The following is a 13349-nucleotide window of genomic DNA, read 5'->3' as shown; positions in this document are numbered from 1 at the left end:
CCTCCTGTAGTCCAAAGGGATGAAGAACAATGATTCCATTCAGCTCTTGGGTTTCAAAGTCGACAGAAACCGCAAAATGCTTCGGAGCGGGTGTTTGCAGACGGAGGGGGAGGGCGGTGTTCGCAAATATGATAGAAGAGAGAGAAATGGGGGGGCCAGTGTAAGGGTTGCACAATTTTCTATATTTTGTGAGCCACAATTTATAGATCAAGCCTCACTAATTTACCCTGCAGTGCTTCTTATTTTCAGTTTTAAAAAAAAGTAATTATATGATTAATGGTTCATGTAGTCGCGCTGTTGAGCTCGTTTTGCTTACGTATAGCCTCTTAAAGTTGTTGTCAAACGATCCGAGCACAATAGCTATTTGAAATATGATCATAAAAACATTCTGTACAGTACCCAAATTAAGCTAAGGAGGGGGTATTTAAATTCCTCCAGGGCCCCTTTTTTATAAGAAAACCATAGAAGAAGAGGAGGAGAGGGTTTTCCTGTTTTACGAGGGTTACTTGCAGTTTGGTGAAAGTCAGCTGTTCCTCGTTAAAACGTCAGCGCTGAGGGTAGAAGAGGTCAAAGAACTGGGTTTTTTAACAACGTCAGAAACAGAGCTGGGAATTCCCCAAGGCGCTTACGTGGGTCCTCTCAGGTTTATACAAAATATATATATATTAGATGATTTATGTTTTGTTTTAGCTATTAATCTGAATATGCAAATATGTCAGATATATGCAGAGGAGTGAAAGTACTTCTAAAACTTTGTGGAGTAAACAGAGTCAATCAAATCAAGGGTACTTTTAAGTGCCTTAAAATTGCATTTTCTCTGTACTTTCTCTGTTGCCCTTCATCGCCTTATTACAATTACAGTTTAATTAGCACTCTCGAACTCTCTTCCTAACGTCACATGCTTTTATTTTACTTTATTCTCCCAGTCCTAATCAATCCTCTGTCTCGCCTTGTTCTTCTCGGTACTAAAATAGCTCATTGTTGCTTTTAATGCACCACTAAACCAAAATGCCTCAGGCTATAAGTGGTGTGTATATGAGTATCACTCTGAGCATGCCCGGACAAACCCCATTTCACACACACACACACACACTTACATGCACATACACACTTACATGCACATACACACTTACATGCACACACACTTACATGCACATACACACATACATGCACATACACACTTACATGCACATACACACTTACAACCACACAGAAACCCAATACAACGACTCTTTTAAAATTCTTTCTTCTTAGTTCAGGGCGACACATCTTTACTTAATATTTGATAACAACCATTTTTATGGAGAACTGGTACATATTTGCACTCAGTGTTGGGCAAGTTACTTCCAAAATGTAATATATTACATATTACTTATTACTCTCTTTTGAAAGTAATAAGTTACATTACAATATTACTGTCTCTGAAATGTAATGAGTTACACTACTTTAGTTACTTTTTAGTTACTTTCACCAAAATAACCGCAAAAGAATAGCTAGGTATTTTAAATGCTAAAATGTAGTTTAGTGCAGCTCATTATGCATCCAGTGAAGGGCAATGTGGTATAGCATAACAACTGTGTAGGCCCTTAAGGCTACTAACAACTTGTATTACACGGCTTAGTTGAATACTCGATACTGATTGTAAATTCTTAACATGTGACACGTTGTTAATACAGCAGTACAGACCGCTGTCAAGGACTATAATGAAGGTTAACATATTGTAAATCAAGGCAAATATTATTTAAACCATGCTCATGGTTTGAAATGGCAAACATTGAAAGGCAAAAGTATTATTAAAACCATGTATCCTACTACATCATCACCTTGGTCCCATCATATACGCTGGGAAGAGAATATTTACTGTGCTTGAAAACTGGTATCACATCATCATGTGAGGTTGACTTTGTGACCTGGAGAACATTTCAGCTGCAACATCAGCTCGTTGAAAATAAGCTTGGGATATGAGATATTTTTGTAGCCATTCGTGGTGAAGGCATCTGTGCTATTGTATGCATTATTTTTGACCCAACATTTCTACAGGCATGTCAGAATATGGTACTATTTTCACATGAATATTCTAGCCATTGTCTATTTTTATACCACAAGCTGCAAAATGACTGCCTTACCCCACTGTACAGGCGGGTAGTTGTTTAGATATACCTGGCACCTGCGGGCCGCAGAGGGCGACGTAGTTTCGGGCGACGAAGACTGCTGCTCCGGAGCCGGCGAGTCAGGCGGGAGTAAGCTAGTGTCCACAACGGAGGGTAAAGTGATGTCCGCATCTGACCTGTTGCTACTGTCTGCAGTAGATGCAGTGTTGCTGGCGTTTAGTGATGGTTGCTTTAACCATTTTCGTATAAATGATTATCCACAGATCAGATGTGTGTCACTGCTGTGGAAGCACTTTGGAAATGATGCACGCGCAGCGGAGCAGGTCACGCGCACCTGACACAATTTGTTGTTAGTATTTTTCGCTACGTTCTCTTTTTTGAATGGTTGCATAACGTTCAACTTCCCCGAAGATCTCGACGCGAAGCCTGAAGGGTAAACACCAGGTTTACTAATCTACCCACACAATTTGTCGGGTTTCGGAATGTCTCGCTATGTTAGTACATTCTTAAAAAACAAAACACCATTTAATTTCGGGTTAAAATGTGTTGTAACTGCGTTACTGAGCATTGTAACGGGTAATATATTACCCACATTTGATTAGTAATGCGTTACATTACTTCGTTACAGCAAAAAGTAATATATTACTGTAACTCCGTTACTTTTGTAACGCGTTACACCCAACACTGTTTGCACTTATTCTTAAAATGTGTAAACATTTCTCATTTAGTCATCAAAGAACACACGTTGGATCCTGTCCAGTTTCTGCTTTAGCTACAGAACATTTTATTGCTGTAAATGTCGGCTTTTTTCTTTTTATGCCGATCCTCTGTGAGAGACTTTGCAGAGTATTTACATGCTCAAAAACGCACTACAAGAAAAGTCAAAGTCAAAAAAGCATAATAGGGCCACTTTAAATTTTTTGGGAATATTATTATATGTCTTATTTTAGTGTGAAAATCTACAACAGCTGTTTTCAGACCTTTTAAATCTACTATTTCAGAGCCAGACTTGGCTAATCACATTATTATTTCTATAAGTTGAACCTTGCTTTTTATAACTTTAATCATGGATGTATAACTTATTATGCTGTTTCGCTATATGCTACAAAAACATGTTTTTCCTGATGGTTTGGGAGAAGACGCTGCATTTTGTTCTTGGCAAAAATCTTCTGCTTCCACAAGCGATATTAGAAAAGAAATGTTGACTCTTGTCTTCCAAAATGACGTCTCCCACTGCGTTCAAATGCCAGTGGAAAATGTTGTGGCTCTGCCTGTTGTCCTCGTTTGGCCTCTGGAGGACGGGGGGACGGGGGGGGGTTGTGGGGTGTGTGTGTGTATGTGTTGGGGTGTGTGTGTATGTGTGTGTTTGAGAAGAGGCATTGCGTTTCAAACCCACTGATTGAAGAATTGGAACAAAAACTGTGCTAATAATTGGAACCAGCCGCCTGCAAAGCATGTAGGCATGCAACTACTCTATTGATTATTCTAACTATTAATAAGACTTTTATTTTACATTTTCAGGTCTTTTTAAAAAGATAATTCAAAAAAAAAATGTATGTCGATACATTTTGTTGTATATGAGCAGATTAGGGCCCCTTTAATAATTGAGCTCCATGAACCAAACTGCACTGTGTTTGTTCCCCTCCTCCATCACTTCATCCATCATCATTTTTACCAGTTTCCTCCACCTGCTTCCTCTCTGAGAGGATATTTTAAGGTCTCCTGTTTTTCCGATAAAAAGTGCTTGATAAGTGCGAGAGGAGGGAGAGGAGGAAGAGTTGAGTGACGGTGTTGTAAGACGACAGGAAACATCAGGCAGCTCCACCCTGATAAAAAAAAAGATCTTCCTCTTTCTATTTTTCCTCACTTCCCATTTCACCAGATATATAAGGGGTCCTATTGCGCTCATGTTCAGGTTTATATAAGTGCCTCTACTGTGACATGTTTACATGCTAGAATGTTTCAAAAGGTCTCTTTGTTCCTGTGCTGCAGCACCGCTTACCACTCAAACATATAAAACACACTACAGAAAAGGGAAAACCCCAATAATTCAAAGAGGGCCGATTGAAGGAATGATCCTGTAAACACCATCAGCTGTTTGCCCCACATCTTTTTCTGGTTTCTTTAAATGTTGCTCAACTTTGCACAGAGATTTGCACACTGGGTGGAGAAAAGTAAAAGCTGTTTCTTAAACTAAGTTTCATTTCCTGTCTATGGTTTCTTCGTCTGTGTTTTTTCTCAGAAATCTGTGTGCTCAAATGAAACGGACAGTATGTGTATCAGTCTACGTGACTTGAATATGCTCCATATTTTTATGATATCCTGCTACGTCCTTTCACAGAGTTTCATACAATAAGTGTCAGTCGTTTTTTCTGTAAACCTGCTGACCAAACGGAACTAAAAATGTGATTTTATGAATACATGTTGGTCTGTATTGCAGCTAATTTGTTTCTTCTGACACTTTGAAGCTGAATACATGAAGTCCACCTGTCATAAGTTTTTTTTTCTTTTTCTGACCGTCACATTTTCTTCTTCTCCTTCAGCCAGCATGAAGAAAGGGCAGAACGGCTCCAGCTGGAGCAGCGAGCGGAGCCTCATGTACGGAGGAAACGTCCAGAACGCTCTGACCCCCCCCACCCCGTCTCCAGCCTCCTCCCTGAGGACCTCCATCGATGGAGTCAGCTTCTCAGAGGGAGACCTGCTGCTTCAGGTAACGCACATGTTGGTTGTTGTGTGTTCTAGAGAGAAATCTGAATCAGGTTTACTCTTGCACATAGAAGGAATTGGCTTGGTGTATAATGATGCATACATAAACACATTCATATAAATGTATATTGGTTTTTCAGGCGCTGAACGGCTTTGTGTTGGTGGTGACGGCTGAAGGCTACATCTTCCACACATCCACCACCATACAGGACTTCCTCGGCTTCCACCAGGTACAACATGACCAATAATAGTAATAATATTCTAAGGATGAAGAAGTTCAATTTTATTAGCCTTCTCAAAATATATATTAGGAAGTGCTCGACGCCAAAAAAAGGGTGGTACAAACTTTAAAAAGAGACATACACGGTAGAAAAATCAGGTAGAAAATGTAATCAAATCAAACATGTGCTTGACTAAAAGTGACAATACAACATGAAAAAGACAACAGATAAGCATTCAAATGTATTATAAATTACTTTTAAAATGTAAAACAAACGTGGCCCATTCATAGTACTTTCAAAATAAAGTGTTAGTTGTGCATAAATAAATGTAAGATTTTAACCAATAATAAATAAATATCCACAGCTCAGTGTTTTGTTAGCAGTTTGTTCTGGCCAGCTGCGTTCAAGAGCGATGATGCAAGTGCAAACACATACTGTACAGAGCAAACACACACACACACACACACACACACAGACACACACACACACACACACACACACACACACACACACACACACACACACACACACAGACACACAGACACACACACACACACACACACACACACACACACACACACACACACACACACACAGACACACACAGACACACACACACACACACACACACACACACACACACACACACACACACACACACACACACACACAGACACACAGACACACACACACACACACACACACACACACACACACACACACACACACACACACTGTGTACAGTCAATGGCAGAGACTTAAGGGCTGAAACACAGACGTCGTTGTTCAGAAGGTGCCGAGAGAGACACACCTCTTTCTTTCTGTTGCTCAAACAAACCCTCACAAACTCAGAAGGCTCTGCTGAGTTCAAAGGCACCCTGAAGTCAGGAATTATGAGCGCCAGAGGGGAAGCACAAGCACAGAAACAGAAAAACGTGTTACTATCTATTACTCTTATATCTAATATTACTTTATCTAAAAACTGAATATCTAGAGAGTCACATAAAAGGTTTCTTTTAAAGTTATGATAACTATACTGTGGAAATGCAGTACAGTACATTAATGTGTCATTCATATTATACAGAAAGGATGATTTGTGTGTGTGTGTTTTCAGTCGGATGTGATCCATCAGAGTGTGTTCGAGTTGATCCACACCGACGACCGCGCTCTCTTCAGACGGCAGCTCCACTTCGCTCTAAAGCCAAACAGCGGCCAGCAGGACGAACTGAGCCCTGGTACGTTGCATTCAAATACGACTTTACACACATTTGTATTTATTGACTCGTTTTATACTTAAAAATACTCTTCTCTTTGCTTGATTGTCAGATGATCTTGTTTTAAATATGATAATTAAAACCAAAAGCATTAGAGGTAATCATATTGTATCGTATTTGTGCTGCAGGAGAGCAGAGCTCCGCAGAGATCACCAATAATTTGGTGACGTACGACCCACAGAACATCCCCCCCGAGAACTCCTCCTTCCTGGAGAGGAGCTTCTGCTGCCGCTTCCGCTGCCTGCTGGACAACTCCTCCGGCTTCCTGGTACAATAACATCCCTCTCTGTTTTAAAAAAATATGAATGAAAAAGGCTACGAAAAAATGTCCAATAACAGATAATAGGGCCTCTTTAAAAATGTGACTATGTGTCTCCAGGCACTGAACTTCCGCGGCCGGCTGAAGTTCGTGCACGGTCAGAACCGGGTCTCGGAGGACGGGACGCTGGTGCCGTCGCAGCTCGCTCTGTTCACCATTGCCACGCCGATGCAGGTGCCAACCATCCTGGAGATCCGCACCAAGACGCTCTTCTTCCAGACCAAACACAAGCTGGACTTCACTCCCATGGGCATCGACCCCAGGTACACACACACACACACACACACACACACACACACACACACACACACACACACACACACACACACACACACACACACACACACACACACACACACACACACACACACACACACACACACACACACACACACCTGACTCAGATACTTTTCACATATCTCATGATCTTTGATCTCTATTTGAAACATTTAAAGTGTTTTTAATTGACTGTATCTTCCTCTTCCTCAGGGGGGAGGTGGTTCTGGGTTACAATGAAGTGGAGATCCGCATGAAAGGCTCCGGCTACAACTTCATCCACGCTGCAGACATGATGTACTGTGCCGACAGCCACGTGAGAAGTGAGTCAGGGCTTTGTATAAAATAAATGACATATTGGGGTATAAATCAAGATTTAGGTCTAAATAAGAGGTTGATTCAGGCGTTTGGTTCCGTTTGTTCTAGTTTAACTATAGGCTAATGTGTGAACAAATGTATTGACTCTTTTTTTTTGTCGTTTCCAGTGATGAAGACCGGAGAGACCGGCTTCATCATCTTCAGGCTTCTGTCTAAAAGTCGAACGTGGGTTTGGGTGCAGACCAACGCCCGGATGGTGTTCAAGGCGGGGACACCGGACTTCATCGTGGCCCGGCAGAGAGCGCTGACGTGAGTCTCTCTTTGATTTATCTTTTATTGCACATTTTATACATTATACTATGTGTATGTGATTTTATTTCGTTTGACATTTTTACTTGAATTTCTTATGTTTTCTTTCTTTCTTTTTATTGCACATTCTTAAATATTTGTATTCTAGTTTATATTTTATTTTCCCTGGGATAAATAAAGTATTCTGGTTCTGATTTCCTTTCTCCTGACAGAAATGAGGAAGGGGAGGAGCACCTGCTCCTCCGTCAGCTGCCGCTTCCGTTTAACTTCGCCACCGGAGAGGCGTTGCTTTACAACGTCGCCCCCACCGTGGACGTGCCTGAAACCTGCTCCGCCCCCAAGCAGAGGAAGCTGGACACGGTGAGCCGCGAATCCTTGCTGGGCTGCATGCTGAGTCAGGACCAGTCGCTGTACTGCGAGCACAGCGAGAATCTCACCTCCATCAACGACGCCGCCTTCAAGAACACGCACGCCACCGTCAGCGTCCCCGGGGACATGTGGCAGCTCACTACATCCAAACCCATGGTGGGCAGCCTGGTGAAGACTGATGCCACGGTGCAGGACATGATGGAGACCCTGCAGCAGATCCTAGGGGACGCTGAGCTCAGCGAGGCCCTGGAGGTGGAGCCCGATGAGCTGAAGAGCTGGGAGAGCACACTGCTGAAGATGAGCAGCTGTGAGATGAGCGAGGACCTGGACGAGATCCTCAACAACGATATCCTGTCCTACGTGGAGGAGCAGCTGCTGAGGGACGGCGGGCTCAATCTGCCCGATGATGGACCAGCATGCATCTCTGCTTTGGACCTCCAGAGCCAGAATCCAGAGCAGGACTTCGGCTGGGATCTGGAGAACCAGCTGATTCCCAACGGACAGCCGACTCAGGGCCTCGGGATGATGAAGCTCTCCCACATGGATGTTCCTCAGATGAGGCTCAACGGCCCCTCGTTGCAGGAGACGCTCCCCATGTCGGCTGATCTTCATCTGGGGATCACAGGAGCTCCCATTTCCTTCCCCCCCACGGCAACAACACAGAGGTCCCTGCCGGTCGCTGCTAAAGAGAACAACCTCGGAGCATTCAGGCAAAGCAATCATTTGAACCAAATGGCCCCGCAGTTGCAGATGCGGACCCCCAGCCTGCCCATGGGCCTACAGGACCAAAGCACTAAGAGACAGTTAAACCCCGTGTTCAGCTTTCAGGCAAACCAGTGGAGCTCCTCCTCCATCCCCAACCAAGCCACTTTTGCAGAAACATACACCCAAAATATTTCAAACGAGTCCGGTTTTACCGCGGACGCTACGAGCTGCTTACAGGGACACTTTGCACTTCAGAACAGCGAGAATCAAAGATGGCTTCCAGAGCCGCAGCTGATCTCCAGTGGACACCAACAGATGGACGCCTGCCTCAACCAAATGTCGGGCTTCCAGAGGACTCCTCACCCCGGAGTGGTGCTGATGCAGGACGCAGTCAACGGCAGGCCGATCTTCATGACCCCAGAGACTCCGGGCGGGCCGTTTCCTGTTCAGCAGGTCATGAAGCCGCCCCCCTCCAGCAGCTGCATGTTCAGGAACGCCCCCGGAACGTCTGTGCCTGTGAACGGAGTACACCTGACCCAGAGACTGAGTCCCGCCAGCAACCCCATTCCCTCCCAGCCGCCGCGCTTCTACCAGGCGGGGGTCATGCCTGGGAGGACGGCCATCCCCAACCCCGACGAGGCGGCGCTGTCCTGCGAGACGGCAATGGCGCTCGACCCCAACGGACTCCTGCAGCCGTACCTGAACTACAACGAACAGACACAGGTAGATATAATATCAAAGCAATCAGAAACTGTATCTCAAACTGAACTAATAAAAATGTATAATTGTATTTCTGTTTTCGCAGATCAACAGCCGTCCAGTGGTGGGTAACGGAGGGTTCCCCTACTCTTCGCTGCCCAATGGGAACGCATACTACTCAGAGAACAAATAGGAGGATAGAGGATCCCGACCCGGACTGAAACACGGATTAAAGGAATCAAAAAGACTCCTGTCTCTAAACCTGAAAGAGGATCAGACTGAAAAACTGAAATGTGCCAGAGGAGGAGGAAGAGGGGACAAAACAGGACGCGAATCCTTCCTCTTTTTACCTCTTGTTAGGAAACACGGAGGAAAGCTTTGTTTCAGGACGGGTGCTCTTTGAAGAAGAGGAGACATTTCCCTCTTTGGACCACGAAAAAAAGATTACCGATTACCTTATTCTAATCAATTGGAGACTCTTGATTTCTGACAGGATGGAGGAGGAGGGGAAATCCACCAAATGAACTCCTTTATCCTCATCCTCAATGTCTCTTTTTAAAAACCCACTCTTACTGTGGAAAACAGTAAATACCTGTGTTCTTCCACTACGAATCAATGATGACCGACAAGTCTACCTGCAAAAGTGTACATTTGCAGATTTCTTTCTTTATTGCAATTGACCCTCTTCCACAGATAGAGCTAGTCTGTTAAATATGGAAGTTATTCTGTCTCAAAACATGATGAACATGTTGGATTTATGAGACAGTGCATGCTTGCTTTTTTATGCTGGCTGAGCCGTGCAAAATAAATGAGAGCTTATTGTTGCATTGTTATCAGAAGAAATGCATCATTTAATCTGCTTGATCCCCTGGAGTTATTAGCACTTAAAAAAGAGAGATATTTCACTTACATTACAAAAAAGAGACTTGAAGGATGAGGAAGAGGTGGGCCTGAATCTACTTCCTGTTAATCCTCTCCCGTCAAACACCATACTCACTTATTTTGAGCGCTCAGAAGGATAAAATATATCTAATTTTGTTGTCGTCGTTGTTTTGTCCTTTTGAAAAGGCGTCTGGATTTCGTTCATTTCAACTCTTCACTGCGCAGACAGGGTATTCAAAAAGAAAACGCACAACATAATCATCCTGCTAAGAAAGAAAATCACGACATAAAGATGATTCAGTGAACGCAGCTGCTTGTTAGTGCCTCTTTTATATATTGTTAAAGCATTCAATCAGAGCTTTCATCACTGAGCCAGTTCTTCCTTTTTCTTCTTTTTTTTTTATATTTCTGTGTTTTCCTGTTTTAGGGAGAGAGAAAAAAGTCACATTTCCACTGGGAATATTTGCAAAAGAAATCGTTTAAACTGCCCTCGCCTTGACTTCACAAAGCCAACTTGTGACATACGTTTGCACTATTCCTTTAAATGTGTTTCCCAAAGCATAGAAATCGTAACTAAAAGACAGCTTCCTTACGCAAAATGAACTGGACCCTCTAGATTAGATAGATATTGGATCATGAAATCATTATTATGTCTTATTTAAATAAAAAAGAATTGTCCTTTTTTAGAATGGCCCCAGACTGAGAGTAAAAGCTAAGCACTTACTGCCTTCAATACAAGACCTTTTGAACATGAAAGCATGGAAACATGTCACAGCAGAGGCACACGATGTAAATAAGAACCTGAAGATGAGCATAACAGGGCCCCTTTAAAACTGTCTCTTAAATTCGTTTTTCTTTTTCTTAATCGAATAGTCAGTCTCTCGCTATGAAACTAAATATGAGAGCAGACTTTTTATTCATATTTCCGTCCTCTTCCTCTTTCCTGTTTATTTCCTTGTGGTTAATTTATGGTTCGGACGACCGGGGAATATCGACGATCGTCCGGCAGCGAAAAAAACACAGAAGTAAGAACAGTTAAAGGCAGCTATTGTATATTTTAAATAAGGAAAAAAATGGAAAAAATGCTTAACAAGTGCCTTTTAATTGACCTCTTTTTGATTGTCTGTTTATTTTTCTTCAAAACAACCCGATTCAGCACTTAGATTGGAAATAAAACATCACGGGAAAGCCTTTGAATTGCAAGAAATGTGTGTCGCATCATCAGTACTGAGCCATGAAATCTGATTTATGTCTAAGTTTCACTATCAGCACTTACTGTATGTACTTTTTTAAAACTCCTAAAAGAAGGTTTTGATTTTAGAAGCTGTAATAGACAAAAGTAGTGACAGCTGACTTGAATGTTGCCTTAAATACCAAAAAGACTAGTAAATAAAGCCATCTGTGATTCTTTATTCTGCAGGATACCAAAGGGAAAAGACAGAAAAGTAATATTTTGTTAAAGAATTCTACTTTCTGTGGATCATTTCTGCACATGAACAGCGGGAAATAGACCCGAGTGATTGTAGTTGTGTGTGAAAATGATATGAATATTCACAAAATTACAAATATGCTGCATTCATGTCATATTTAAGTGCCTAGTAGTAGTGTTGATTTGTGGCATCATAGGAACAAGTGAGTTGTAGAAAGGCATTATGGGTAATGTAGTCGTTTCTTTTGATTGATTTGGCTCGATTTCATTTCGAAAATGCCCTATTGGTATGAAACGCGATCATAAAGATAACTCTCATTCTGATTTTGCTCAAATAGTATTTAAAAAAGCAGTGAAAAACATGTATTTTACTCTTAAATCGACTTAATTACTGTAAGTATTACAGTGAAATCCCAGCCTTTCTCCCTATTATGATCATTTCGACAGCAGATTCACCAAAAATAAAAACCAAAAATCATCACAGATGGATGTTAAAAAGTACACATTTAAAAGACTCAAAGTGTGCTTTCAATTCAATCACAAAGTATTCATATCAAAATATAAAATATATCTTGTTGCTTGCCTCTAGTTGGGAAAAAAAGCCTTATGTACTTATTATACTTTTAAACCGTGGAGGCAAAGGCTCCACATTGCAGTATCTTTGTGTACCTGTATATAAATATATATATTTGTCTTTTTTTCAAAATACGTAATGTCCTATATTGTGTATTTTATTGTTGCGTTAACCTGATTCACGCCTTCATCATTTTTTGTACATTTTCTGCACAGCATATACAAATGTTAACCTCTTGTTATGATGTTTTCTGTTTTTTTGTAACTTTTAAGCATATTATATCTCGTGGATTTGCCTTCATCATTGTGCCTCTGACAGTGTATTGAGTCAATATTTTCCTGCTCACCATATTAAAGGTGATCTGATCACACACAGAAGTGTCCTTGTCCTCCGGGCTCTGAATAAACAGCTTTATTTTTTGAATATTTTAACAATATGAGGAATATTATAATATGAAGAAATGTGTAAAAATTCAGATTATTATTTGCTGGGAAGAGAAAAGTTGATGGTTAATGAAAAGATAGAGACGAAAATAACTTTACTTCCACGGCCCTTTTCTTTAATCATAAATGAGAATTTTGTCATTTAAATATTTGGAAAATGAACATAGAGCCTTATTTTTAAGCCATTTAGATGGAATTATATTTTTGATGCATATTATTTTATTTATCCTACATTAATATTGTACTTTTTGTCCAATGCAATAGTCTGAAGTGTCCACAAGATGGCACTGTATCTCTACATTCTGGCAATTTAATGTATCTTTCCTGTTTGTCAATCTGCTCCCCGCCACCGCCTGGTGGCCAGGGATAAAAAAAAACTGTCTTATATTGTCTTCCTGACATGCTGCATTACAAAGTAAGTTCACTGAAATTTCCCCATTACTGTTTTTAATTAAAATATGTATCTCCTCAATTAAAGACAAACATTTGACCGTAAAGTGGACAAAACTGCTGAAAAACAGGGACCTTTCACCATTTAAGATGTATACAAAAACACTAATTATATATCCTATAATATGACATATTCACCGCCTTTACCTATATTACAATATTCATAATACATAGGAATGTTATTACTAAAGAAAACAATCCTAATTGTTATGTTTTAGTTTGTCAAACAATTTCATAAAATGACACAAACATATATGTCTGTTA

General features: G+C 41.3%; 1 protein-coding gene across 1 annotated transcript in view; it reads left to right on the top strand.

Moving 5' to 3' along the window:
* The window catches only part of LOC307031614 (uncharacterized protein), a 40204-nt gene extending 27635 nt beyond the window's left edge, over positions 1–12569 (top strand). The window contains exons 3-11 of the mRNA XM_079668848.1: positions 4655–4821; positions 4958–5047; positions 6153–6273; positions 6441–6580; positions 6692–6894; positions 7121–7230; positions 7393–7534; positions 7747–9331; positions 9414–12569. Coding sequence (XP_079524974.1) covers positions 4655–4821; positions 4958–5047; positions 6153–6273; positions 6441–6580; positions 6692–6894; positions 7121–7230; positions 7393–7534; positions 7747–9331; positions 9414–9500 — 2645 coding nt within the window. The 3' untranslated portion in view covers positions 9501–12569. The remainder of the gene's footprint in view (positions 1–4654; positions 4822–4957; positions 5048–6152; positions 6274–6440; positions 6581–6691; positions 6895–7120; positions 7231–7392; positions 7535–7746; positions 9332–9413) is intronic.
* The last annotated feature ends 780 nt before the right edge of the window (positions 12570–13349 follow it).

The sequence above is a fragment of the Notothenia rossii genome (genome assembly GCF_949606895.1).
Source record: "Notothenia rossii genome assembly, chromosome: 3".
Lineage (NCBI taxonomy): Eukaryota > Metazoa > Chordata > Actinopteri > Perciformes > Nototheniidae > Notothenia > Notothenia rossii.
The sequence above is the reverse complement of the archived record's forward strand: the minus strand, read 5'-3'. Positions and strand labels throughout refer to the sequence as shown.